At 35.7% G+C, this 26,602-nt stretch overlaps 2 protein-coding genes across 5 annotated transcripts; one reads left to right on the top strand and one right to left on the bottom strand.

The window, feature by feature from the left end:
• Positions 1-731: 731 nt before the first annotated feature.
• Positions 732-16,811, bottom strand: LOC106163922 (mitogen-activated protein kinase kinase kinase 7). 4 transcript variants are annotated; one of them, XM_013541644.3, is made up of 19 exons: positions 16,673-16,811; positions 15,986-16,165; positions 15,105-15,150; positions 14,334-14,472; positions 13,712-13,836; positions 13,140-13,268; positions 12,683-12,740; positions 12,292-12,364; positions 11,868-11,928; positions 11,166-11,344; positions 10,650-10,839; positions 9,528-9,608; positions 8,651-8,863; positions 8,132-8,236; positions 6,942-7,003; positions 6,458-6,517; positions 6,117-6,172; positions 5,709-5,802; positions 732-2,439 (listed from the first exon to the last, which is right to left on the bottom strand). In XM_013541644.3, exons 1-19 carry the CDS (start codon positions 16,730-16,732, stop codon positions 2,344-2,346), a joined length of 2,007 nt encoding a protein of 668 aa, XP_013397098.1. In that variant the 5' UTR covers positions 16,733-16,811; the 3' UTR covers positions 732-2,343. The 4 variants fall into 4 exon arrangements, with proteins under 4 accessions (XP_013397098.1, XP_023933287.1, XP_013397106.1 ...); XM_024077519.2 differs by lacking the exon at positions 8,132-8,236; XM_013541652.3 differs by lacking the exon at positions 9,528-9,608.
• Positions 16,812-20,018: 3,207 nt separating this feature from the next.
• LOC106163893 (calreticulin-like) lies at positions 20,019-25,803 on the top strand. The gene is made up of 10 exons (XM_087002167.1): positions 20,019-20,208; positions 22,413-22,517; positions 22,627-22,830; positions 23,000-23,094; positions 23,310-23,444; positions 23,701-23,889; positions 24,195-24,338; positions 24,698-24,878; positions 25,026-25,081; positions 25,258-25,803. The coding sequence occupies exons 1-10, from the start codon at positions 20,127-20,129 to the stop codon at positions 25,324-25,326; spliced, it is 1,260 nt and encodes a 419-aa protein (XP_086858293.1). The 5' UTR covers positions 20,019-20,126; the 3' UTR covers positions 25,327-25,803.
• Positions 25,804-26,602: the final 799 nt, after the last annotated feature.

Genomic DNA, 26,602 nt, shown 5'->3' with positions numbered 1-26,602 from the left:
ATTTGGTGCACTTTGGGGGACAGAAGCTATGTAAACATGGTTAAGTTTAGTCAATTATCATTAATAAAAACCTAGGTTCCCAGGCTTGGCAAAATTTGAAGCTTTAGTGCTGCAGCGGGCCAGCAGAGGAGCAGATATGCTTGAACTACACAACTTTCTGCAGACTAAGTGAATTATAAGATTTTGCAGCAAATTTTAAGTAAAACATTTACTACCTCATTTACATGAAAACAACTTTTAACCAATATTATCATTTTATCAAATTAGACAAATACGTTTTTAAAAGCTGTGAAATGATTACAAGCATGTTGTAATGCGGATTACATGGAATCAAACTTCTGGAGAAGGAAACTGCACCAAGATAAGACCCATTAATATTTTAATCCAAGAGGATGGGGGGGGGGGGGGGGGTTACATGTATATCTTCATGAACCATTATGCTTTAACTTAAGAAAGATTATTATTAAAGAGGGGAGAGATGTCTTGATCAAGGCAAACTATGAAAGTGAGTTCTTACCGATTGTAGAAGCTTTAATTTTTCTTAATTAAAAAAAAAAAAAAACTGTTGCTGTTGAACCAGACTACTTTTCATACTGGTACCAACGTTTTTTTCTAAAAACAGCAGTTGCACTTCCAATGCAAACCAGACCATTAATTTTTACCAAACTGAAGTACATATTGCATAAGAGGCGATAAGATTTACCAATTTCAACATATATCACTAAAAGAAATACATTTTGGAAGGAATATTTATTGTCTTTTAATGTATGTAATACACTATAATATATGAATCCTCTAACAACACTGCCGGCAGTGTACAAAGGAGTATAATTCTTAATGTGTCATGTAACCATGAATTAAAAATATCATGAATTATCACCCTCCAGTGACAGTGCTATAAAAACCATGGCACTATATATATACAACTATACAACAGTAGACACTTGTACATAAAACAAAGGGACAATTTTTTTTTTTTCCTTCAGAGAGGTCACGGTCAGGGGACCAGATAAAGAGACGCTTTAAAGCATGCGACTTATTATTCAGATGGTGTTTCACAAAACTTTGCCTTACTTGTCTACATAAAATTACAATTCAACGATTTGTCAATTCTCTGTTTAATTCTCTTTTTGACCCGTTTCAAACAAATGTACGTGTACTGACTAAAATAAGGGGTAAAAAAATGTGACTGGAATCACAAGCCGACAACTAGGTTCAGTACTGCATATAAAAATGTTTAAAAATGCTTAAAATCACATAGCCAGGCCTAATGAATCTAGTAAAATTCCATAAATTAATCAAATTTGAGCTCATGTTTTTCTTTTTAACTTTTTTTCAGTTTCAAGTTCAGGTATGAACTAGTGCATACATCAAAGCATTGCACCAGCTATCAGACTACAAGGCCATTGTTTAAGACCTGGTATGTTCACTGACAGGAGAGAATTATTCAACACAGACAGGTAATTAACATTCACGTCCAAGAGGAAACACATCTGTGGAAACTAATTCATAATGCAAAAGGCCACTAATTTATTACGGATGGGGCCATGCCAGTCGTCCTTGAGTGCATATTAATTCTACTGGTTAAATTAGCTACTAAGAGCAGAGTAATACAGTGGAAAGCTGCTGCCATGGGGCAAATGTACAGCAAGTAGCAGGAGCATTTTTCTTTATATTTGAATGTAGCTCACAGTGCTCTTGATGGTACCTCATTCATGATTTCAGATACTTGTACCACTGCTAACACAGAGACTGTTCTTTGCCAGGAGACAAAGCACTTGAATACTATATCAGACAATGGTGTGTACATGGACATATGCTAATATATCATACCAGTTCTGACTTCAAACATTAATGAGAATACAACAGTCAATTGTTCCTGTACAGTGCCCCTGTCCCAGATGCAGTAGGTTCAATATCCGTACATCATTTCCTGCACTGTGCCCCTGTCCCAGCTGCAGTAGGTTCAATATTGATATATCACTTCCTGCACTGTGCCCCTGTCCCAGCTGCAGTAGGTTCAATATTGATATATCACTTCCTGCACTGTGGCCCTGTCCCAGCTGCAGTAGGTTCAATATTGATATATCACTTCCTGCAATGTGGCCCTGTCCCAGCTGCAGTAGGTTCAATATTGATATATCACTTCCTGCAATGTGGCCCTGCCCCAGCTGCAGTAGGTTCAATATTGATGCATCACTTCCTGCACTGTGGCCCTGTCACTGCTGCAGTAGGTTCATTTGTCATATAATTTAAGCAGCATCACTGGTATATCGGTGCTCACTTTGTGTCCCAAAGAACTGCAGTAGGAGTAGTATTGCCGTATCTTAGGCACCAACAGTATCAGTTCCTGCTTTGTGCCTGCATCCGTTGATGTTGCTGCTGACGTATCATTTCTGACTGCTTCTTCAGGTTTTCATGAAGAATAACCAAACTTTCCTGAAATTTAAAATGCATACGTATTAGACTATTAGTATTAGAAACTCAGCTTCATAAGGGCAATTTTTTTATAGAAACCATTTCATGTGGTGTCATACCTCCCTGATATCTAGCACTATCATAATATCCAGACCCTTGCACCCAGTGTTTTTAGGTGTAAGGAAATTTTTTAACCTTTCCTTCTTATTCATAGCAATATTATCCAATAGTTTACCATGTATTGGCAGAGGCATAAATCACCATAACTCCATTCTTCACAGCAACATTGGCTAATATAACATTGAAATTGTATTTCCTTTAGAAATTTTTTCTTGGTTTGGGGTTCCATTGCCATTTCACTTGCAGCTTCACCATAGATTGCAAAACTTATATCATCTGATACAATAAAAACTTGAAAATTTCACTTAAAAATTAATTAATATTTCAAATTGCATAAATTCAAAGAATTTTTCAAAATCTTGTATATTCAACATATTTAATTTACATCACATGATATTTCTCAGCAAGTCAGGTATCTTTTTTTTAACATTAGGGAAAAACAGTATAGAGACCAGTCAACCAATCTTTTTACCAGTCAAGTAAATAACAGACAGTAAAACCACCTAACAAGGAGCTTTTTGTTTCCATATAGGCAAAATTTTACACCTGGAAATATCTTGAAATAATTCATCAAAATATTTTGACAAAAAAAAAAAAAAAAATTATGATGATGAGCCAAAGAACATTTAACTGGTGTTTTAAGAGGGTACGGGAGTCCCTAATTACATTACAAGGACCAAGGGAATATTTGTCACTAGCTTACCTTATCCAGGTGATGGTGGGGATGTAATTATTAAACTAGTCTCTCTGATACAATGCAATACTTCTATAAGTGACTTAAATGTATCTGCCTTTAATCTATTGCCATGCTTAAAGCAATCAACAACAGCACACAACCTTGAGGAACAGAGAACATAAAAGCGGCAGCCTTGCCCTCGACACTTCACTTGTCACATTTGTTTGATGCAACTGTAGCTGGAGGCAAACTAACTAGGTACAAAAAGAGACAGTATCCTTGCCTTTAACACCTGACTAAATATATCTCAAGGTAAACTGAAAAAGGAGCAAAAAAAGGAACATCTGTGGCACTAACACCCCAGCTGTCAGATGTGTGCAATACCTTAAAGATGCATTTGAAGGAAGTTGACATGTCAAACGAATCGCCCTAAACCCAACCAAATGCCACCAACTAGTTTTAAATTGCATTACTTTAAAAATATGAGAGAGCATTGTCTCATACACACCCCTTGGTTGTCTTTGCTAACATAAATTTGAATAACTATGCTTTTGCACATACAGTTGTAATGTGTCATACACTACTACCTCATTTGACAGACTGTCACAAACTAGAGGGACGGATAAATGCGGTAAGTAGGTTTTTGACTGACCAAGTGATTAATTTGGCATGTGGACTTTATTTCAGTAGAAAAACTAACAGTAGTGATTTACATGTGTTACACGGAATCCACACTTGCTTCAAATGTAATTTCAAACTGACAAAAGAGCTCGCAGAAATCCATACCTACAGACAAGAGTGACAGCAGACTGACAGCCCTTATAAGTCTGATGTGAAGTTTTTCACATTGAAGAATGCTCTAGTATTCTATCTGTATTCAACACAGTCAGGTGTGAGCCATTTCCTGCCATTTGAATGAAACAACACTCGACAGCTTTTTTATTTTAAATACACAACCCTTTGACAGTGGCTTTATCATTAGGAAAAATCCTGTTGTCTCAATGGTGCCTTTTATCTTCAACACAAGGAGACAGTTACCTCATTCTTCCTCTCATTGTAATCTAAAAACTCATTTTGCATTTGGAATGATAAAATGTTGTGTATCAAAATTCATCTTATCAAGGGCAACTGAACTCTGCAAGTCCTAAATTACCAAATAAAACATGTCTACCTCTTAACCAAGATGCAAAATTTACCTTTACCAACAAACTCATGCATATTCAAGTTACATTCAATCTTTCCTAATCTAAATTCCTAGCATATAGCAACAGCTATTCAACTGAAGTCTTGATGCCACTTATTTTTCACCTGGCTATGCTATCAAATATCAATCAAAATGATAAAGTCTAGGCTGTTGAATACTTGCTTGTAACAATACATCAGCGACTTACTTTGATTTGGAAAACACTTTTAGATCAGTGGATTTACTAAAGAACTGAATGTCTTACATGCTCTTTTGTTTTCATTTTTTCAAGTCAAACCATATTAAAAGGGTAGAATTACTAGAATATCTACTTACAACTGCTAAAATTAAACAAGTGAATGTTCATTTATATAGACCATTGTTCAATAGTGAGAGTTTAACAGTCAGAAAGCAAGGTAAATATTTAAATAATACTTAATATTTAAATTAATATATTGTACTGCATCTCTTTTTTTTTTTCAATATGTCTAAGCAATAAACTTCTTTTCAACCAATTATTTTACTACTATTCTTTTTGTATGTTCTTCTATTATTTTCTCAGAATCGCGATACTAATTAAAGCTTTACCAATTTCTATGAGAAATGTGTTTGAAAGCATTTGTAGTTTAAAATATGTGTCTGCTTGGAAATCTAAAGCCAATGAAGAGTTAATTTGAATAATACATAAGAAAACAAAACAAAACAAAACAAAACAACCAAACAAATCTTGAAGACATTGCTTATGAAAACCTTCAGTTTGCAAAACCCTTGTGTGTAACAGTCTTCCCTCATCAGTACTATTGATAATTAGGAACCTTTTAAGTTACATATGAAGTCAAATCTTTGACACTAAACCCAGCTGAATGCAAATATAAAGTTTCAAATAATATAACTTAAAGAAATACCAAAGGGTATCATCTTATACTTCCTGAATAACAATATTTGAATAGGTCTTTTCTGCTTTCTTTCTGTGCTACATGTATATATAACCCTCTATCAATTCCGTCAATCCTGATTTGAATACCTATGTTATTGAGCACGCAGCAGTAATGCATCATGCACTACTACATCATTTAGTGGACTCAGAAGAAACTAGAGGGATGGATATAAAGGTCATGCTTACAACTAGAGATGTAAAGAGGGTGCCGTTTTAAAAATATTTTAAGAAAATTAAGAAAGTAGGAGAAGTGGTTTTAATGCATTACAGGAAACCTTTGTTCACTTCTAATGTAACTTTTAAATAAAGTCACACGCTGCTAAAATATCCTCCTTCTATGACATTTTAATCTTTTTTCAAGAATCAATACTTACATTTTCACTAGAAAGCTGCCTCCATTCATTTTCAAATTTGTTTGACATTTGCTCATTGTCTGCTTCCTTGTGTAATTCTTTCTTCAACTCTTCTCTAAAATAGTAAAAAAACCTTAAAGCATCACCAAGACAAAAGTTACAACTGGTAAGTTGATATTGGTTGGAGAATCACAACACTATAACAACCTCAGGTTCACTTTTTAGGGTAATAGTTATCTTATAATATAACAAACACAATTAATCTGAATTGCAGTATATATAGATCCATATTATATTTGGTAAAAAAAGACAAAATAGTTTAAACTTTTCAGTTGATCACTTATTTATTCATGAAAATAAAAACAAATGGAAGACCTCTTCACTACAGATGACTGTACATATGACCCACACCCAGCTTAGAACACTTACTTTCTCTGCAGCAATAATGCAATCTCTGTCTGAACTTTCAGATACTCATGAGCCAACTGAAGATTATAAATTTATCAAAAAATTAGATATATATCTAATGGAGGCATAAATCCACAACTTCCAATCATCATTTCCACATAAGTTGAATATAAACAAAAAACCCAAACATATTTGCATGAATGCTTATTTTTTAAAAAGAAAACTTGCTTAAAAGTCTGAACTAAAACAAATTTCAGTCTCCACATTTTGAACCCAGCAAAGACAGCAGATAATTTAAATATTTTGATTACATAATAAACGACTGAAGTTAATTTATACTGCATCATTTCAGGGTTCTTTACCTGGCAGTGGGCCTGGTAAATAGACATGGATTCCTGGGAAGATGGACAAGGTGGCAAGGGCTGGAAGAAAAGTCATAGGACTTAAATTTGTGGGCAATTTATGCTCATGAAAGGAACAGACAACATCTGACTTTCCAACATAACTACCAACTACAAATGTGCAAGACTGCTGGCAACAAATCTTGGAACTTGCATTGCAAGGGCTGGAAGAAAAGTCACAGGACTTAAATTGGTGGGCAGATTTATTATCAAAAAAGAGAAAGGCAACATTTTATCTTCTTCTACAGCATAACTGCTAATTACAAATGGGCAAGACTGCTGATAATAAATCACAGGACTGATATAATACTCATGGGCAGACAAAATTTTCTCTGGAACTCAGCAAATGTTAAAGACTATTCTCTTCAATCTTCAGTGTTACTATTTTATATCAATTTAAGCCTTTCATTTTCTCACATTACAATGAATGATTTCATTAACCTACCTGTAGATGAGGTTCTAAAGCATAAGCTAAAGTTGCTGCCAAATATTCCCCATGATTTACACCTGAAACACAGAAAATTAAATTCTACTATATTTCATCCCAAGTGGCTTCTGACCTTCTTTACTCTTAACAACTGAGATTAGAAACCCATTTAGCCTAGCAAATACCTGGTTAGAGATGTGTGCAACCACTACTTATACACTATATACATTTCAAAACCTCACCAACAATATTAGGGACCATTCCCACAGATATTTGGATGGATATCTCTCTCTGGGGAGTTTCACTAAATTACTATCAATGTAAACGGATTAAATGTCTGTCAAGCCTTGTATAGCTGCTAGGGGGTAATTATCTTTACCCCCTAGCTGATTCGATAGGTGTGACAGACATTTAAGCCAGTTAGTTGATAGCAATTTAGTGAGACTCTCCAGGGAGTTAGACAGATCCAGATGGATCGATCTAGGCATGGGAACCCAGTCTTAGGCTTCAGATCAAGCCAGCAGGCACACAGCAAGAGCGAAATAGCAAATGTACAGCAAACATTTGTATTTGATATTCAAAATAAATTGAATTAAATAACAGCACTACAATAATCAAATTGAATGAAATCACACCAAGAGCTGGTTAGCAAGCAGAGACAAACACCTTAAATGTGACGAGACACCAGGTAGGAATAACAGTTCTGAAACTAAGTTTTGGTTTTGTCTGTGAAGAACAACTTGCTTACATTAGCTTTATACATATTTACATTTCCTCCCCCTCCCCAATAAAAAAATACAATTCAATATAAAATTGTCTTTTGAAATGGATGTCATGCATATATTTTCTGACCTTTTCTTCCTCAATTTGCATGCTGATAACTGGCCAAGCTTCCCTTTATACCCCAGGCCCTTTCAGCTTACTGCTTAGTTACTTGTTAGAATTTATTGATAATAATACAATTTTCCCAGTGTAGAATATTTAAATAGAACATATTTCTCTTTTAATTCTAATTCTTTTTCATTCTTGTTCTTTTAATTATCAGATTTAATTTTGCATGTGTAGGTATTACTTCCTGTAAAATCCATAGAAAATTCATAACATGATATTTGCAATTTCCCTGAGTAGAAAGTACTTCATTGCCTGCAAACTGGTGTGCTATATTTTGTAATTAATAAAATGTCATGTGTTGAAAGTGTGAAACTTACCCTGGTTAGTTTGTGAATTATAACCCACTGTACTGGGTTCAACAGAGTGACTGGATGAAGGCTGTGAATCACTGAGAAAGCGTGTGGTGCGCCTAGGCGTGGAATCTACACACAAACACAAGCAAGTCAACTCAAAGAATTCAAAGATGCAAGAAAATAACACTCATGCTCAAATGTGTGAACAAATGTTCTAAGATATTCGAAATGCATGACAACATTGGTGCAAATTGATATACCTAGTGTGACACAGGCAAATCAGTGACTATTAGTTACAGATGATGACACAAAAATGATAAAAAATTTTGTTGATTATCCCCTGCAGGTATTTCAGAATAACTTTTTCATCACTCTTTGGGCAATTTTAACATTATATTTTCATTGATTATAATAACACTGTTTAACCCCAAAGGAGCTACACAAACCATGAACAGAAAAAGAGCCCCAAAATGGGGATTAAACGTGTGTAAAATGTCCAACCTTTTCCACAAAAATAAAAGTAAGATGAAAAGATTAAACCACCTGCGGCCGTCTCTCCCGGGGCCCAGGAGACGCTCCTCTGGGCAGTCCCGTTTTGTGCCTGGGGCACCTCAAGGTTTTGTCCTGAATATAACTGAGCAGGAGCCGATGGAACATGATGGAAGTTGCTATGGGAACTGGGAACATTCAGAGAACTAGTAGGCGTGGTTTCAAGAGGGGTGTTTCCGTATGAGCCTGAACGTCTGTGGCCATGCACTAGAACAAAAGAGGTCATGTCTTGTTGCTCAAAATCATGCAAAATTAATGGGCAAAGGGGAAAATGACAAGATTTAACATCAAATGACAAGAAGACAAAATTTAAAATAAAATGTAAAAGCAATAAAAGCTACTGGTGTTATGTGTTCTGTATTAACGTGTGAAGTGAACATATTTTATTTTGAAAAAAAAAGCAGATTAAAAAAATCTTTATCAAATTTGGCAAATATTCTAAATGCACACAATTGCTTTAGGGAGTGAAGGAATCAAAGACTAAAGCATGCTAAACGAAAACAACACCAGTAATGTTTACAATGTAAAACATGTCAATGCCTCAGCTGATTTACCAGCCTGTGCAAACACAATTAGAGACATTGTGACAGCTGAACAATTAAATGTGCACTGCACTGAATATTTTCTCTTTCTTTTTCTGAAGGTTTAAAATAGTTTGATCCTACTATTTACTCGTAAAACGTAGGATTTATTGTGTACATCATATGTCAGTTTTTTCCCCCCCAAATACAGAAAATTATCAAACTCTTTCTTGTTTTAACACTTAAAAGTGTGTCATTGTGTTAGATGAGGTTTGAGAAAATTTCTACTTGGATGTTTTTTCACTACGCATGCCAGAATTTTTAGCTGTTAATATTGTAAATGATCTCACCTGCACTAGAAGGCTTAGGTTGCGTACTAGCTAATAAGGCAGCTGCGGAGCCGTGTGAGCCAACACGGCGGTGCCCCAGCGCTACGGACAGACAACATGTGTTACGATCACACAATATTAATATATGGTTAATCACTCCAAATTGTAAGCAATAGTATACTTAATACAGTAAGGTTAGGTACAAAGAAGCTTTTAATTATCAGTATAGATATATATAAAGATATAGTATCACCATTCAGCTTTATCTAGTTTTGAGCAAGAGAGTGAGACTTCGTGCAGTATTCTACAAAAACACAATTTGTTACTAATATCAGTGTTATTTGTTAGCCACAACCCAAAGTTTAAAGCCCCATTATGTATTAGAAATGATATTCATCAAGCTTTTTTTGAAAAAATGTATAGTAAAGGAATTTTGAATACAATAATCTGGAAGCCATGTGGTATTATCTTGACATGCGATAACTTATAGTCACAGATATGATTCTATTGCCAGGACTAAAAAGTCCTCCTGTGTAATATTTGGAAAAATATCTTGATCTTATATCACTGAATAGGGCTTTAATTACCAATATGTTAAATAGCTTTGGCAATATTAGTAGTCTGCAAGCATCAGGGACTTGGGCAGCAGCTACCCTTCAGCTGGTAACTGATCAAATTAAAAACCCCTATCCCTTAGAAGTTAGATCTTTTGAGCAAGAGTGAGGAGTGAAAAGAACCCTTTCACTTTCAGTTTGCAATGTTCCTATATTTTTGGTATATCCTTGTCTGTTAAATGCTGTGAAAACCAGAACTTGACAGGCATTTTATTCTCTTTATCAAATAAAATTAAATTATTTTTATTCAAGCAAAATAGGAGTCATAACAGGAACCAAAATGTGTGGAAATCATGCAGGTAAGGAAGGCATGCAGTCAGCCATGCTGACATATGTTCACCAATCCAAGAACTGCCAGGAAACCTCATGTTACAGAGGAGAATACCACTTAAAACAAACAATAAAGAATAAGAACAGGGAGAATAAAAGCTTACATAACAATATTATGTACATATATAAAGTTATAAGTGGAACATCATAAAAACAACCAAAACCATCATGCACTTTAACCACAGTACACAAAATCTACCTTTGCCAGTGGAGGCACCTGCCCCAGGGGCCCCTGCTGCAATGATATCTTTTTTATCCAGTTTACTCAAGTCTGCAGAGTAACGCTTGAATTCCACGGAGGGAGTACTGGACCTGGAGGACTTGTCCAAGTTCTCTCTGCTGGCCGCTAATGAGGCAGGGGCACTTGTTCCGCGGTCAGGGTCATTGTCCTGGTGAACACAGAGAGAAACAGGATGGTAGAAAGTATTATCACAGGTACAGAAAGTTGTTCATTTTTCTAGCAGTTTTTTATATTTCAGTACAGAAAAAAACAACATTATAAAGAACTTCCAGTCCATGTGATTCAAAACGCAAACACAACAAATATAAATCAAGTATTTCAAGTTAACTTCTGCCATTAGTGAAATCATCATAAAAACACGAACATGATATCATATGTCAAAAAGTTTTATCAATCTACTCTAACATACTATCATATATTATAGTAGTACCCATAACCTAAATGACACATGTAGACAAACAGTACAGTCCTCACCTCCACCACAGTGGGTGTGGCCCTGGGTGTGGTCGGGGTAAGGACTGGCACAGGTTCTCCCTGGATAGCATTCTGTCTGGACAGAGCCTCCTTAATGGTGTGTCTTAACTCATGGGTGGTCATGGTATGCATGGTGTTGGTTGGGGGTGGGGTGTCATACACTGAACTCTGGTTGGTATCTGTTGGTGAGAAAAAAAAGTTTTCTGGTATTCAGAATGTTGCATAATATTGAACACAAAATCTGAATAGACTGGACGGTGGTTGTTGTCTGCTGGTGAAAATAGTTATTCAGAATATTGCATAAAATTGACTATAAAATCCCAAAGCCAAAGTCATCATTTGTATGTGTGGTCTTAGTACAGTGCAGTTCTCCAACCTCTGGTTGTTTTCTGTAGCTTTTCTTTTGCCAATTTATAAAAGCAAAATTTTGAATTAGGTGTATAGTGGTGAGTTGTTGCTAATGAACTCAGATTATTTTTTTCTATAGTTTAACAAAAGACTAAACAAATAAGTTGTCACACTAGAAAGAATGACTGATCTGTACAAACGTGCAGTTGCAGTTTTTGTCAACATACCGTGAAAAAAAATCACTTACTGACAACAGCATCTGATTGACTCCTCATTTCCATAAGTTTGCAGTGAATAATCTAACTGTACTCACCATTTCCACCAGTTAACAGTGACTAATTTGACAGTACTCACCATTTCCACCAGAGTCATCCAAATCTGGATATGTAAGAGGTTCATCACCCCCTGGGAAAAACTGGAAAAAAAGAGGAAGTCCAATAAATATTGATGTTTTGACGTCTTACAGATTTAACACTTTTGTGGGTGTAGTTTTGTGTCACATTATCTACCATTGTAAATTGGACTTAAAATGCTGGTAAAGGTAAAACAAAAATAATTAATTAAGCAAAATGTTTTTCCTATCTTTTTTAACTCTGCTTTAAATATAGGTCACAGTAAACTATAATGAACTTCAAGTTACTTTGATAAGTCACCACATGACTACTCATCATCAGATGAATCCAAATTGTTCACCATCAGAAAAAGAAACTGTTGAATGCATTTCAAATTCTTAATCTGATTCTCAATAGAGACTAACAGTTAGTATATATGACAATACCTGAGCTAAATGTTCCATAATTCTTGCCACTTCTGACATAGAAGGTCTTTCCACTGGATTGGCTGCCCAACACCTGGAGAGAAAAACATGATATTTCACAAGTTACCAGTAAAATAAAGTTGGGGTTTATTTTCTATTTCAGCATTTAATGATATTTCATTTTGTTATCTCCTCCTTATTTAGCAAACATTTTCAATACTACATTTTCCACTTAAAAATCAATATTTCCACATCTGACATCAAATCATTAAGTTCAATGTAACCGTTTAACTCTTGTACCATCTATGTAATGCTCAAGGCAAAAATAATGCAGTGATTCTTCTACAGGTACCCTAGCATGAAATTTAATTGGACTACAGTGGGTTTTATTTCACCACCCGATGTAACTTACTTTGTCATGAGTAATTCAAGTGGTCTGGGGCAGTTCTTAATTAATGGAGGTCTTGTGCCTGGAATGACAAAGAAACAGACCTAAAATGATGGGAAAAAACACATGTTTAAAGTATTCAGGAAACTTACAAAAACAGTAAGACAATATCACTAATCTGGAGTTATGAAAAATCACCAGACTGAAGACTTTCTGCTGTACTCATTGCTAAATGGGAGCTGTAAAATTATAACCCATCCCTTTACTCATAGACCGACAAAATAATTTTCAAGTGACCCTTGCTTTGAAATTGTATAAATTAGTAATGTTTTTTTATGCTATTGGGCTTGTTTCACTTAAAAAACTAAGGACTACCTTATGTTAAAGATCTACAAACCTCTCTATATTTTGTGGGTGACTACAGATTTATCCTAAACCACAGTAATTGAATCTATTGGCCTTAAAATTACAGGTTTCTTACCATTGTGTACTGCCCACATAATCCTGAAGGCGGGCCCTCCTATGTCATCAAAGGGTTTCTGTCTTGTTATCACCTCCCACAAAATAATGCCAAAACTGAACACGTCACATTTTTCACTGTAATTACACCCTAGAAATAGAAATATCATGACAAGATAGAGACAGTGAAAACATGCTGAAAACAGTCAGGGATTCCTACCAGCAGTTATGAAAAATTGGACCAAAAGTCCTACTGTAAATCCAAATGGCTGCCTTAAAAATTATAGCCAGTTCATAAATTCTTTATCCGTGATGACGAGTAGGACAGTTACTGCATGTCTGCAGAGCATTTTAGTCTGTTTGATTTAACCATACAATTATCTCTTGATGAAAAAAATATCTGGACCATTCTGACACACAACTGTCAATAATGATGAGATTTTTTAAAAATTTGGTTCCAGATGCAAATCAAATTTTGAAAGCTCACATTGAACAATTTCTTACGTTCAGATTTTCTTACACATTAAGTGAAAAACTTTTGCTTATATCCACTTAGATAACCCAAAAAGGAAATAAAGTTAGTTGGTTCTTCACCTTCAAAGACTTCAGGAGCCATCCAGGCAGCACTTCCTTTATTATTTGTCATGTGTGTCTGTATATCACAAGCTGTGCCAAAATCACAGATCTTCAACACTGTGCCTCCATTGACTAGTAAGAGACTGAAAGTTGAACCAATTTGGATTAGAATTCTTACATCTGATGTCAGAGACCGGAGAAGGTTGTTAATAGAATGGATTTCATATAACAAAGAGATAAATTTCAACATGCCATATCACATCTTAGGCAGGACACTTGTATAGAGTTAGATATTCACATCAACAACGGTTAAGCAAAATGAGATGTAAATGAAACACATTTACCAAAGGCAATAACTGCTATAAAGAGGTAGGTAATTATGGTAATGGCTTGATCTTTTCATTGGGGACAACTGTAAATTTAACAGATACTATACAATATTTTTAAGTCATCAATTCTTAAAATTAGAATAAGGCTGCCCGACAGTTCTACTCTATACAGTTAAACCAAAACCAAAATTGCCTACAGAATATAATCTATAATGATTTCATAATTACGAGTCTGAAGGATTGACAATTTTTCCCAATTAAAAATTGACAATTTTTCCCCATTAAAAAGGTCAAGTCATTACCATACTCACTTTGGTGGTTTCAGATCTCTGTGGATGATACTCTTAGGTTTGATATTGTGAAGGTACTCCACCCCCTTAGCACACTGTAAACTCCAGCTCATGGCATGGGCAGCTTTGTATTGCACTTGGGGTCCACTCCCGTGTAACGCTGAAATAATATCATACAGTCTCATTCACAATAAAACTATTGGGCTCTGTAACTCCAAAGCATCAAATTGTGACCAAGCTCAACTGTCTCTATTCCATAACTCGGCATTTACTCGCCCCAATTAACTCTGATGGGACTCTTGTTGAATGCAATCAGATTTACACGCCTCCTATTGGTGTTGATTAGAATACAGAAAAGTTTGGAAACAAGAGGAGGCATAGAAAGACGACAGAAATAAGTACACAATGTGTCATGTGACAGGCCTCTACCAATGTGCAAATATGAAAGCTAACTGTACTTTTTTGTGCAGGAGAATAGACAGACACTACGTCTAAAACCTGCATCTGTCATTGCCAATAACGTGGCCATAACATTGCACTTTAAACAGAAATCTACGTTACTTATTATTCCCAACTCAAAAGAAATAATTCTTAGGCCTAATAACACACCTTGAGCTAAAAAGTCAGTCTGATTGGATTATCTTTCTTGTAAATTATCCCAGTAACTTTGATAATTTTGTCTGTCTTTTCTGTACCATTATAATCATGCTGTATAAAAGCGTGTAACATTTAATTGTGGACAATAATAGACATAAGGAGTAAGTATAAATCATTGTATGGCAGTATAATTACCATTGTATAAGGAACCACCTTCGGCGTATTCCATCACAAGACAAACCTGGAAAAAGAATATACAGCAAATGTTCATTTGTATTCTCTTTGAGTTGCAGCTCATTTTCTTTCAAAATTGTTCGTACCTCTCTGATATATTTCACTTGGTTTCAAGGTTAAAACCATCAAAGCAATTAACCGAGATGTGACAGTAAAATAAACATAAATCTTAAACCACTTGTCATTAAATTATACCCTCTTCACACACAGCATAATGAATCGCGATTAGCCTGTATTTTTGATTTTTTCAATGTAAATCCTCTAATATACACTGTGAATGTAATGGTGCTGTCAGTTTGCAATTTAAATAAATCCACCTCACAAGTAGGACTCCATGGATGTGAACTATTTACCGCAGTATAAAATATCTAGTGGGAATGCAATTGATGTTAGCAATGAATGTGCAATGTTAGCGAATGCACAGTTTCCTATATGTCCAGTTGAAAGTGAAAGGAAACAGACACCATGTGGTCTCAAGTTTCTAAAATTTCTTGGGCAGTATTTTATACAGCAAAGAGAACATCGTGATCCTTGAAAGTAAAAGCATGATTGTGATGATTGCAAAGACTGGAAACTAATGTGCACATTCAACAGGACATACCATAGCTCCCCTAGTATAGTGAGTGCCAGTACAGTTACCAGACCTAGCAAGGTGAATTATGACTTCATTTTTGTGCATGTGAACGCAAAAATGGTGGACTGAGATATGTTCGTTAGAATCAAGATTTGCTCAATCTCGATCACCATGCTGTGTGTGAGTGGGGCTTTAGATAGCTGTATTTTACTGGTTTGTGCTTGAAAGTTAAAAAAAAAAAAAATTGGAACAGTGCAATTCCACTCACAGGTGCCCTAGAGCAAGCCCCATATAACTTGACTATATTTGGATGATTCACTCTTGACAAGGACTTTAACTCCTGCATAAATGCTTTCTTTTCTGCCTCTGTCTCTATGAGTTTGACTGCAACATTGATCCCCCTCCATATGGCTCTGCTGACAACACCAAAAGCTCCTCGTCCTACAACCTAGTGAACAAAAAGAACAGATTTTATTAATGATCAAACTTGTAAGTTCTGTTGTTGTATTGGTTTTCATCAAACCGTGTAATATCCATTCTGAAAATAGTTGCATTGCCAAATATCACTCAAATTTCCTTTGCATACGATATGTGATTATAAATCCATATCCGGATGTAGTTTTTCAGTCAGAGCACCAACCCTGTTTGTTGTAACCTTGGGTTTTTCCCAGCCAGTATATCATTATCACCTGATTAACTCTCTACGTTAACTTACAAAATCAGCACTGTGTTGTGTTGTGTTGGTGACCAAAACAGTAGGTTTGTGGTGTTTATATAGCAGTATTTATATAAGGATATCATACCATACCGTCTGGCAAGACGACTACAAGGATACATCATGTAGTTTTATCACAAACGAAAATGCATATCAAAACACAGCGACTGACTGCAAGCTTGAGTCAGTTTTTATCCGTGTGCGTTTCAGTCGCCAAGGCAAAAAGTACTGAATACTTACCTCCTCAAACTGAAGTTCATTAAAGTCGATCTCCTCCGCAAAACTTCCAGGGGAATCCATAATTAATCAAATTACAATTCCAACACACGAAGTTCGGATAACAACATTGCACAGGAAGATTTCTGCGCATGCGTATAAATGGACCACTTAGTGCACCTATCGCAATGCATGTTTTTCTTTTTTTATTGATAGATCATTCAACTCAGTTTAAAGTACTAGAATTTAAAAACTGTTTTCATTTCAAAGTACAAAATAAAACTAAGCTGAAGTTTGCAATTTTCTTTGTTTGAATCAATTTTATCACTTTTTGCATAATTTTGCATAATTTTATTCAACAAATCCTTCTAATCTAAGGTTAGCACGAAAAGTTATCCGTTGGCACCATTTATTATGGTCTCTGAAATGTGCTAATAGAGAACGTATACAGGAGCTGGAGGAGTGCTAACACATAGTTAATTTCGTGAAGGATGAAGACGAGGGAAAGGGGGCAGGAATCTTAATTAACTGACCAAGATATACCAACGTGTTGCATATCAATAAAAACTTATTTGATCAGCTTTTCATTTCATATCATTGATTAAATACATAATGGTTTCGTAGGGAGATTTAAAGCTTAAATAAATTTTCTCGTATCGCACGCATCTGTGGTCCAAAATTATTTCATTTTACCTACCTTCACAATCACATTCACATGACTCTGCTAAATTACAGTACTGTAGTAGGGCTAATGGCTTTGATTCAAGAGAGAGAGACAAGGCGATTTTCTCGTTCTGCTCCGTTAAATCTTCCAAAAGGATTAGACCCCTATGATTGATGTCACTTGTACTGACAAATTCATTTGCTTCGTCATTTGTGTACGTAATTGTACGTAATAAAATCAGTCTGTTCATACAAACTTAGGTCAGTGGCGCATTTAGAGGGTTGTCAGGGTGGTCCTGACCCCCCCCTCCCCCTTCGATTTCTCAATTAAAAAATCACATCCTCTTGAAATAAAACTTTTGACTAGCTGAATCATAGTTCTAAACCGTACCAAACGGCACCGATCTCCCTCATAAATACAATTTTTTTTCGGGGCCCGAACCCCACGCCAAGGTGGGGGGTCGGCTTCGCATCCGCAGACCCCCCTTCAAATAATCCTGGATCTGCCCCTGTTTAGTGCGCAGATTACAAACTATGTTTGATCATTTTAGGGTCACTCATGAAGCAGTGTGTATCAAAGTTTCACTCTCCTGGAACCATGAATAATTAAAAATTAATTTATCGTCTAACCGCGATAGGAACATACATGTCTGTTAGGCCCTACTGCCACAAATGCAAAACGTCCAACGCTTTGAAAATTTTATTTTCACTGGTTTTATTCTTCACTTTATCTCCTACAAGTAAAACGCTGCAAAAAATAAGTGGCGGATTTAGGGGGGTGTCAAGGGGGTTTTGACCCCCCTTCGATTTCTGAAAAAAATCACACTAATATATTTCCCTCTTGAATTCAGAATTTTGACCAGCTGAGTCATAATTCTAAACCCTACCAAATGGCACCATTCGCGCTCTAAAATACCAAAAATTTTCGAGGCCCTTTAGCGGACCCCGAACCCCACGCCAGAGGCGTGTGTGTGTGTGTGTGTGTGTGTGGGGGGGGGGGGGGGGGGTGACTTCGTTTCCGCGGACCTGCCCCCTTCAAATAGTCCTGGATCCGTCCCTGAAAAGCATGATATTCTTATGTATAGAACAGATAATTTTTTGAGCGACTTTAGTTTGCTTGTTACTGAATATTATAAAAGGAGGGAATTTAAAATACACTTTGGCACTACGAAACTTTCTGACAATTTTCTGGGGAACATACGTTACATAGATTACCCATGACGCAAAGCCTCTTGAGTTACAGTTTACAGTGGCCCAGGCACCAAAAAGGTCCATGTCATTTTCAACTATAAAGATAAAAATTTACTTGTCAACAAAGACATCAGATGCAAGGTAGGTTCTTTGAAAATGGGAATAAAGATCCGAGTTCTACTTAATTATTACTTCTTTGAATATATTTAAATTTTCTCTTCAAATATGGTGTGTAGAAAATCAACAAACGGTTTCTGAATTTTGTTTAGATTTTTTAAAATGTTTTTCATTAATTGTTTAACAACACAAAAGAAAATGTTTTTTGTTAATGCTGTAATTTTTGTTTACCATTTCAGGATGATGTGATGACCCACTTGTACATATATAATTTACCATGACTGAATCACTACAAAATATATCGAAACGCGATATAAAAATTAAAATTTTATGGTCCGGTACACTCTTTACCGGTGTAAGTTGTAACGTGACATCGTAGAGAGTCCGCTTCCCATTCATTTGTTAAGTTAAGCCTCGCCCTAGATTTTGCCTACCCTCTTCCAGGGCCGCAGTTATTATTGTGGACATATTTGCTGAGGCTAGCAGAGATTAGCCATCTCTTTAACCAGAGACATATCCGTTAATATCTAGTAAAAATCAATATGTAGCCCTGGTAGAGGGTAGATTTTGACCAACGGAGGTCAGGCTAACCCTATAACCATTATAACTAAATGAAGGGCGGACTTGCTGTTACACAGACAATCGGTTTCGTTACATCAGAACATACGTTACCATTAAGGGTCCTTACATAATGTAGGCCTACAGACATAGTAAAAATTAAATGTAGATGCAAAACTGAGACAGCCGTGGGATTTTGTTCTATACACATTAATGTTTTGAAAAACAGAAGACAACTTCGTTTCATACAGTTTTTGTTATACTTCAGCTTGTGAAATGCACCTCTCTATTGGGTTTGGGTGTACATGTATTACATCACGACTGAGACATTGTCGAGTTTTTTTTTTTTTTTTTTTTTTTTTTTTTTTTTTTTTTTTTACAATGCGCTATACATAAATTTCACTCTCGAGGCGAAACGCCCCAACCTGTTTGACTATCATATACATGTCATATGTAAGCTTGCTAGCTTGAACCTTGTATTCAACAATATGCTATCTATTGACACCAGCGTGAGCGTGTGGGACGGGAGAGGGGAGGGTGGGGCAACACGTCTATCAATATTAAAGCTTCCCTGGCTTAGCTAGCTTACTGAAAAACGAAAGCGGTAGACAAGGACTGAAAGTGAATTCCCATACTAATTTATTTAAATGGCTATAGCAGATACATTTCTCAAAGTCAACATAACTAAATTTAGAAAAGATTTTGAAAATCAAATATTTTAGGTTGGTCACGTTTCCCAATATGCACTGCTACTCGGTAATAATCGCTTTCCTCCTCCATACATGCGGAAATTACCGAAGTTCTAGCGTGTAGAGTTTTGATTGGATACAACACGTGGACCAATCAACTCCCTCCAGCTGTCTAGATTGAATCACGTGGGCCGGTGTCTCTTACTATAGACCACGTTGGTTTAGATTTTGGGCACTAAACGTGCGATTTCTCCAAGAATATGAAGACCCTCCTCTGTTTGGCAGCATTATTTTGTGCGGCTCTATCAGAGCCTACAATATACTTCGAAGAAAGATTTGGTGGTAAGTGATTATCTGGAGATCGGCATATAACTTCTGTGGGGGTGCATCCACTTTACCTTGTGTTGGGGATAACTTGCAAGTTTCAATAACGTAAGCCACGCGAGTTGACCGCAATCAGGCTGTTTCTGTTCAAGTAACATTGATCTTCGATAGAAACTGTTATTTATGTGTGCGTGGATTTGAGATTGCATGGCAACTTTTCAAGAAATTTAACGTCTTATGCATTGTACACAGGCGGTGATTGAGACGGTGGGAGTGGTTCATACAGGACTTAGTATTAAGAGCAGCTATAGCTAGCTCGATATTGTATGTGAATCGGCGAAATTCATAATCGATTTCAATTCTTCAGCACTACCAAATGGTGAAAAGTATACACTGTTTGATTGTCCAAATTTAATGAAAAATATGTTGGTACCGTATTTCAAGCTATGTAAGAGCTCTAGATAATGTGGATGCTGAAATTCTTCAATTTTATGTAATGAGTGTTATGATATAGATTTTTGAGTTGTTCATCAAAATATTCTTGTAATATCATTTTGGCCATGCTATTTTGATAAAAATATATATGCTCATACAGTTGACACCTAAACTTCATGCATTCATATGTAAATCATGTGAAATGAGAAAGGTTCAATCCTATAATAGCTGAGGTTTCGCAGGCTCCTTCACAACCCTCCTCCCCTCCCATCCCACTGGGTTTGGGGGCGGGAGGGGGGGGGGGAGCTCAAAAGAACTGTCCTTTTGGCCAAAAAATGTTCAAACCATCTCGGAATCAAATTTTGTCTTAAGTTATATGGCATTTGTTGCATTGCGTCATCAAAGGGGGGTAAGATGCTGTACTTTTTTTAAAAGAAAAAGCCCTCCCTCCATTTTGAAATTGGTGGATACAGGCCTTTTTTCAGTGCATGTATCTGCACTAGTGTCATATCTGTTTCAAATAATGTTTGTAGGTAATTAACTTTTTTAAAAAGCTAAGGCTATGTGTCCTCCACCCCTCCCCTTTCCCCCCCCTCTTGATCTAAAGGTGTCTTAGGCATGTTGCTGATTGCAGTTTAAACTCAAGAAAAGTGAAAATGCTGTATTGATTGAAATCATAAGCAAGTCACATGATTTCCTTGGTAAATAGACATCAAAGAGGATGTTACATAATCCTCAGGTGAGGCAATAATTATGAATATTACCTGCAGTAAGCTAAAGGAAATAATGTGGAACTTGTACAAATGCAGGAAATGTGCATTGTTCTCAAAGATAAGGCATAACAGATTGTATCATGGAAATGATTAAAACCAAAATAGATAACATTACAAAATTTCATTAATTGATATAATATTGACACACTCATCCCGAGTGTATTGTAAAAATGGGATCTTCCTGTCCATATGTTACAAATATTTGCCCTTATAATGGAAAATATATGTATGAACTGAAACCAGGCTGATGGTGCTGTGTGATATCACAAGTGACAAGAAAACCATAAAAAATAATGCAATATGATGTACTATGATGATGGTTTAATCTTCAGTTTGATGATTCAGGGAAGGACTATCATGTTGGGTCTTGTCTTCATCATCTTTGATGTCTATTCAGACCAGTTTATTTATTTATAAGCTCTCACACACTGAGGGCAGTTGAAGGCTTGTATATCTGCTGTCTGGACATCATGATCCTCTTCCCTTTGTATGTTTCATTTTGCTGCACTGCACTGTTTGCTGATGCCTTATTGGTTAATATTGTCCTCCATTTCTGTCGTTCATCTTCCATTAGCCACCTGCTTGGATTAATCGTGGCCAGTGCAAGCCGTTTATTTGAAACAGTCGATCTTTGAACAGCTTTTTGGGCTTTGCCCCTGTCTCTTTGCCCTGTGAAAATTCTCCATTAAAACAACTCTAGACTCCCCCGTGTTGTGGTGTTATTGCACTGGCTGTCATGGTGCCTCTAGTGTTGAATGGGAACAATACGTTCTTCGTGCAGGACTAATTCTAGAAAACGACCACATGATATTTATGGATAATTGGTCAGCTTTTATTCATTTTCTGCATTGCCCTCACTAGTCTCATAATTTTTGACCCAACTTTTTGCCAAATCTTGCTTGATTTTACACAAAGTCGCAAGACTTTGTTATCCCAGCCTTTGCATTATCAGTTTAATTAAACAATACATTGTTCTACTGAAAGTTAATAGATTTTTTTTTGTGTGTGTTTCAGATGGCTGGGAAAAACGGTGGGTAGAGTCCACACATAAAGGTGCAGAACAAGGAAAGTTCGTACATTCAGCAGGAAAATTTTATGGAGATGCAGAATTAGATAAGGGTAAGAATGATATTTCACATTATAAAAATTTATGGTTAAAAATCCTTCAGTGGCATTGCTTATGCGTGGATTATGTTTGATAATGTTTTGATTGTTTTCTTTTTTTAAGGCATTCAAACATCCCAAGATGCCCGTTTTTATGGCCTCTCTGCTGCATTCGACAAATTCAGCAATGAAGGGAAAACTCTTGTCATTCAGTTCACAGTAAAACATGAACAGAACATAGACTGTGGAGGTGGCTACGTTAAAGTGTTCCCAAGCACTCTAGACCAGGGAGACATGCATGGCGATTCCCCATATAATATAATGTTTGGTGAGTGTCCTGACATAGTGACATTATTAATAGAGCACCATCATTTTTGTTAACTGTTAAATTAAAATTTGAATTAATGGAAAACTTTTATAAGGAACCATGTGTAAAGAGGGAGATTTTTATTTGATGTTTCCATTTTAATTAATGTTTTTCTAATGCTATTTTCTAGGCCCTGACATCTGTGGCCCAGGCACCAAAAAGGTCCATGTCATTTTCAACTACAAAGATAAAAATTTACTTGTGAACAAGGACATCAGATGCAAGGTAGGTTCTTTGAAAATGGGAATAAAGAGAATGAGTTCTACTTAAATATAACTTAAATCTTTGAATATATTTAAATTTTCTCTTCAAATATAGTGTGTAAAAAATCAGCAAAGGGTCTCTGAATTTTGTTAAATTTTTTTTTTACGTCTTTCATTATATGTTAAACAAGGCAAAAGGAAATTTTGTAAATGTTGCATTTTTGTTAACCATTTCAGGATGATGTGATGACCCACTTGTACACCCTGATAGTGAGACCAGACAACACATATGAAGTCAAAATAGACAATGAGAAAGTTGAGAGTGGAAAACTAGAAGACGACTGGAACTTCCTCCCACCAAAGAAGATCAAGGTAAAATTCCTTAATTTGGCTGCATTTGCTTTACATAATTTTGAATATTGTTATTTAAAAATTGATTTACTGGCTACTTTAAAATAATAATAATAATAATAATAATACTGATTTAAAAAAATGAATATTTTTATGTAGCCCCTTTGACTGCATAAATTTAAATCCCATGGTGAAATCTTAGATTGGTTTGGCATTATCTTTGGCCCTTTCATTTTGCCCTACTCCAATTCTTATTCTCTTTTTTTGTTGGTTGTAGGACCCAGAAGCAAAGAAACCCGATGACTGGGATGAGCGCGAGAAGATTGATGACCCAGATGATACCAAACCTGAGGACTGGGACAAGCCAGAACATATCCCAGACCCAGACGCCAAGAAACCAGAGGATTGGGATGATGAGATGGACGGAGAGTGGGAACCACCAATGATTGATAACCCAGATTATAAGGTAAAACCAGGGTGTTGATCTGTACTCTTTAGTATAAGGTTGTTTTGATGGCTTTTTGAGCATCATGGTAAGTAAATGCATGGTGAGCAACTGGTAGGTTGTCTTTTCTAAGCATAAACAGAGGGCCTCTATTTGTGAACATGTGAAGCTCATAACAGGTAGAAAATGATCCTGTTTGAAATTGAGGAAAATCCTTCCCTAACTGCCATTTTAAATAAAAAAAATTGGAAAATCCTATTTGAAACTTGAAAGGCGCTTTGACAAATGGCAATCTTTAAAATGGTCACCATTTTATTTTTTCACAGGGCGAATGGAAACCAAAGCAGATTGACAATCCAGATTATAAAGGCAAATGGGTGCACCCAGAAATAGATAACCCAGAATATACCCCTGATGAGAACTTATACAAGTATGATGATATTGGGGCTATTGGGTTTGATCTATGGCAGGTAAGATGGAACTGGGAGTAGCGAAAAATGAAAAATAAATAAATAAACTGTCTGGTTTGTCATTTTGTCATTCTTTTCTTTAAAAGGTAATTACTTTTTCAACATACACTGTAATTTAAGAAAGTTAATTCCTTGGAATATATGTAATTCATTAATCTTTGTAGTTTGAGATTTTATATTTGGTTATATTTTTTAACCGCACCAAGACATATGCATAGTAGAATTTTAAAACATATCTTGTATGTGCATTTCTGTGTGATTTAAAAAAGATTTTGTAGGGTTGGTACTTCCATTTGCCAGAAATATCTATCAGTATTACCAATTATCACTGAGTAAAAGCCAATGTTAATTTTGTCTAGGTAAAATCTGGCACCATTTTTGACAATATTCTAATAACTGATGATGAAGACCATGCCAAGAAAGTTGGTGACGAGCTCTGGGGTGTGACCAAGGAGGCTGAGAAAAAGATGAAAGATAAACAAGATGAAGAGGAAAGGAAAAAGAGAGAGGAAGAAGAGAAAAAGGCTAAGGAAGAAGAAGGTAAATAAATGGTTTTTACCATTCAAAAGAAAAATGAGTTTTTTTGCTTTTATCACAGAAGGTAACTCTTAAAATAATTGACATACTTGTAGAATGCTAGTAACATTTCAAAGTCACTTTGAACAATATATTTTATTATATTTACAGATAAAAAGAAAGAAGAAGAAGATGAGGATGAAGAGGAGGAGGAAGAAGAAGAAAAGGTAACATTTCTTAGATTTTCTGTACTTCTTAAGTGGTAGTACAATTTTCTTTTTTTCGAAGCATTTAATTCATCTGAAGTGATCCTTGTAAAATTGCAATGATAATATAAATCATCAAGTGTGCCTGCTGGTGCTGCAGCCAGAGTCCTTTCAATGTTGTCATGTGTTCATTTTAGACTGATGAGGCTCCTGAGGAAGAAGAAACAGAGGAAAAAGAAGAAACACAACCAAAAGATGAATTATAGAGAAAATAAGGACAATAGAAAAAAATGGGAGCTACTAATACCAACAGACTTCCAGGATTTTTTATTTGGCCTCGTTATTATTTCTGTTCACAACATATTCAGACGAGGAGACTTTGGTTTTGAGATAACTGAATTTAGGGGGAAAACGGTTGTTACTATTTGTTAAGGTTATTTTCATTCTGTGATCACAACTCAAAACAAAACTAATGAGGCCGTGAGGATTCTTTTTATATGACCAGTCTTTTCATGCCTATATTTCAAGCTCTGTCGTAGATGGTTTAGATAAATTAATAGGGGAGCCAGTATGCATGTCTTGGAGAAATTGACATAAAAATGGTTCCGCCATTCATGTTCTTCGGCGCTGTTAAAACTACTTGTACAGTTGTAAAATATCACAGACGTCGATGTTCTTGGTTGTACATTTAAAACAAATGTAAGTTTTTTTTGTCTTTAAAAATAAAATTAATTTAATAATAATTGTTCAGATTTTGTCAGTTTCTTCAGAAATGAGACATTTTGTTATTGTAGAGTAGGTGATGATATAAAATAGCATTTAGAGTTGGTGAAAGTTTAAAAATAAGGTTCAAGTTTTAACCAAAATAACCGACCTCTAGTCTTAAGAAAGTCGGCCGCGATCTGTGGGGTAGGCCCCAATGTGCACTTGGGCAACATTTATGAAAATCGGCAAATGATAGTGAACGCGGTACTTCAGTACTGTAAAATGTTTCAAGTAAATTTCAGTACTGTAAAATGTTTCGAGTAAATTTCAGTACTGTAGAATATTTCAAGTAAGCTTCAGTACTGTAAAATGTTTCAAGTCTGACCTGACAAATGTCAAATAATACTTTGATTTCTACATATACAAACACGTTTTAGTTGTAAATTCGATTGAAACAATTTCGATTCTCTCTTAATAATCGCCATTAACAACAGCAATCAAACTGTCTTTAACAGCGAGAGACAACACTGTTGTTTTTACTATAATCAAATAAAAACTTGTCATCTTATAACACCTCTACTGGCGTGCCATAACCAGAGAGAAATGAGTTTCACTCAATATTCCTTTCGTCAACCGATGAAATTACATTTACGTCCCATAATTAGTAGATTCACCACAACATTTGGATATTCCGTTGGCGGGAAGGGGAGAATCTTTACTTTAGATCCGACTGTTAGCTTAGCAATAGCACGGATATTCTGATTTTTTTAAAGGACTGTATACTAGTACAACAAAATTTTCGCTGTTCTAAAACAATATGTGCCAATTCCGCTTCAT

Source organism: Lingula anatina, chromosome 1 (assembly GCF_051362555.1).
Source record: "Lingula anatina isolate TDL-2025a chromosome 1, LinAna3.0, whole genome shotgun sequence".
NCBI classification, from domain to species: Eukaryota; Metazoa; Brachiopoda; class Lingulata; order Lingulida; family Lingulidae; genus Lingula; species Lingula anatina.
Note: the sequence above shows the minus strand (reverse complement) of the source record. Positions and strands in the feature narration are given on the sequence as shown.

What these genes read in the sequence shown, in the direction of transcription:
- LOC106163893 (XM_087002167.1), top strand. Translation starts at nt 20,127, where the DNA reads ATGAAGACCCTCCTCTGTTTGGCAGCATTATTTTGTGCGGCTCTATCA. An exon ending in AGATGCAGAATTAGATAAGG is followed by an intron (nt 22,518 to 22,626) that starts GTAAGAATGATA and finishes TCTTTTTTTAAG; the next exon opens with GCATTCAAACATCCCAAGAT. An exon ending in TTGGGTTTGATCTATGGCAG is followed by an intron (nt 24,339 to 24,697) that starts GTAAGATGGAAC and finishes AATTTTGTCTAG; the next exon opens with GTAAAATCTGGCACCATTTT.
- LOC106163922 (XM_013541644.3), bottom strand. Translation starts at nt 16,732, where the DNA reads ATGGATTCCCCTGGAAGTTTTGCGGAGGAGATCGACTTTAATGAACTT. An exon ending in GGCTCCTGAAGTCTTTGAAG is followed by an intron (nt 13,269 to 13,711) that starts GTGAAGAACCAA and finishes TTCTATTTCTAG; the next exon opens with GGTGTAATTACAGTGAAAAA. An exon ending in ACCTAAGCCTTCTAGTGCAG is followed by an intron (nt 8,864 to 9,527) that starts GTGAGATCATTT and finishes CTTTTGTTCTAG; the next exon opens with TGCATGGCCACAGACGTTCA.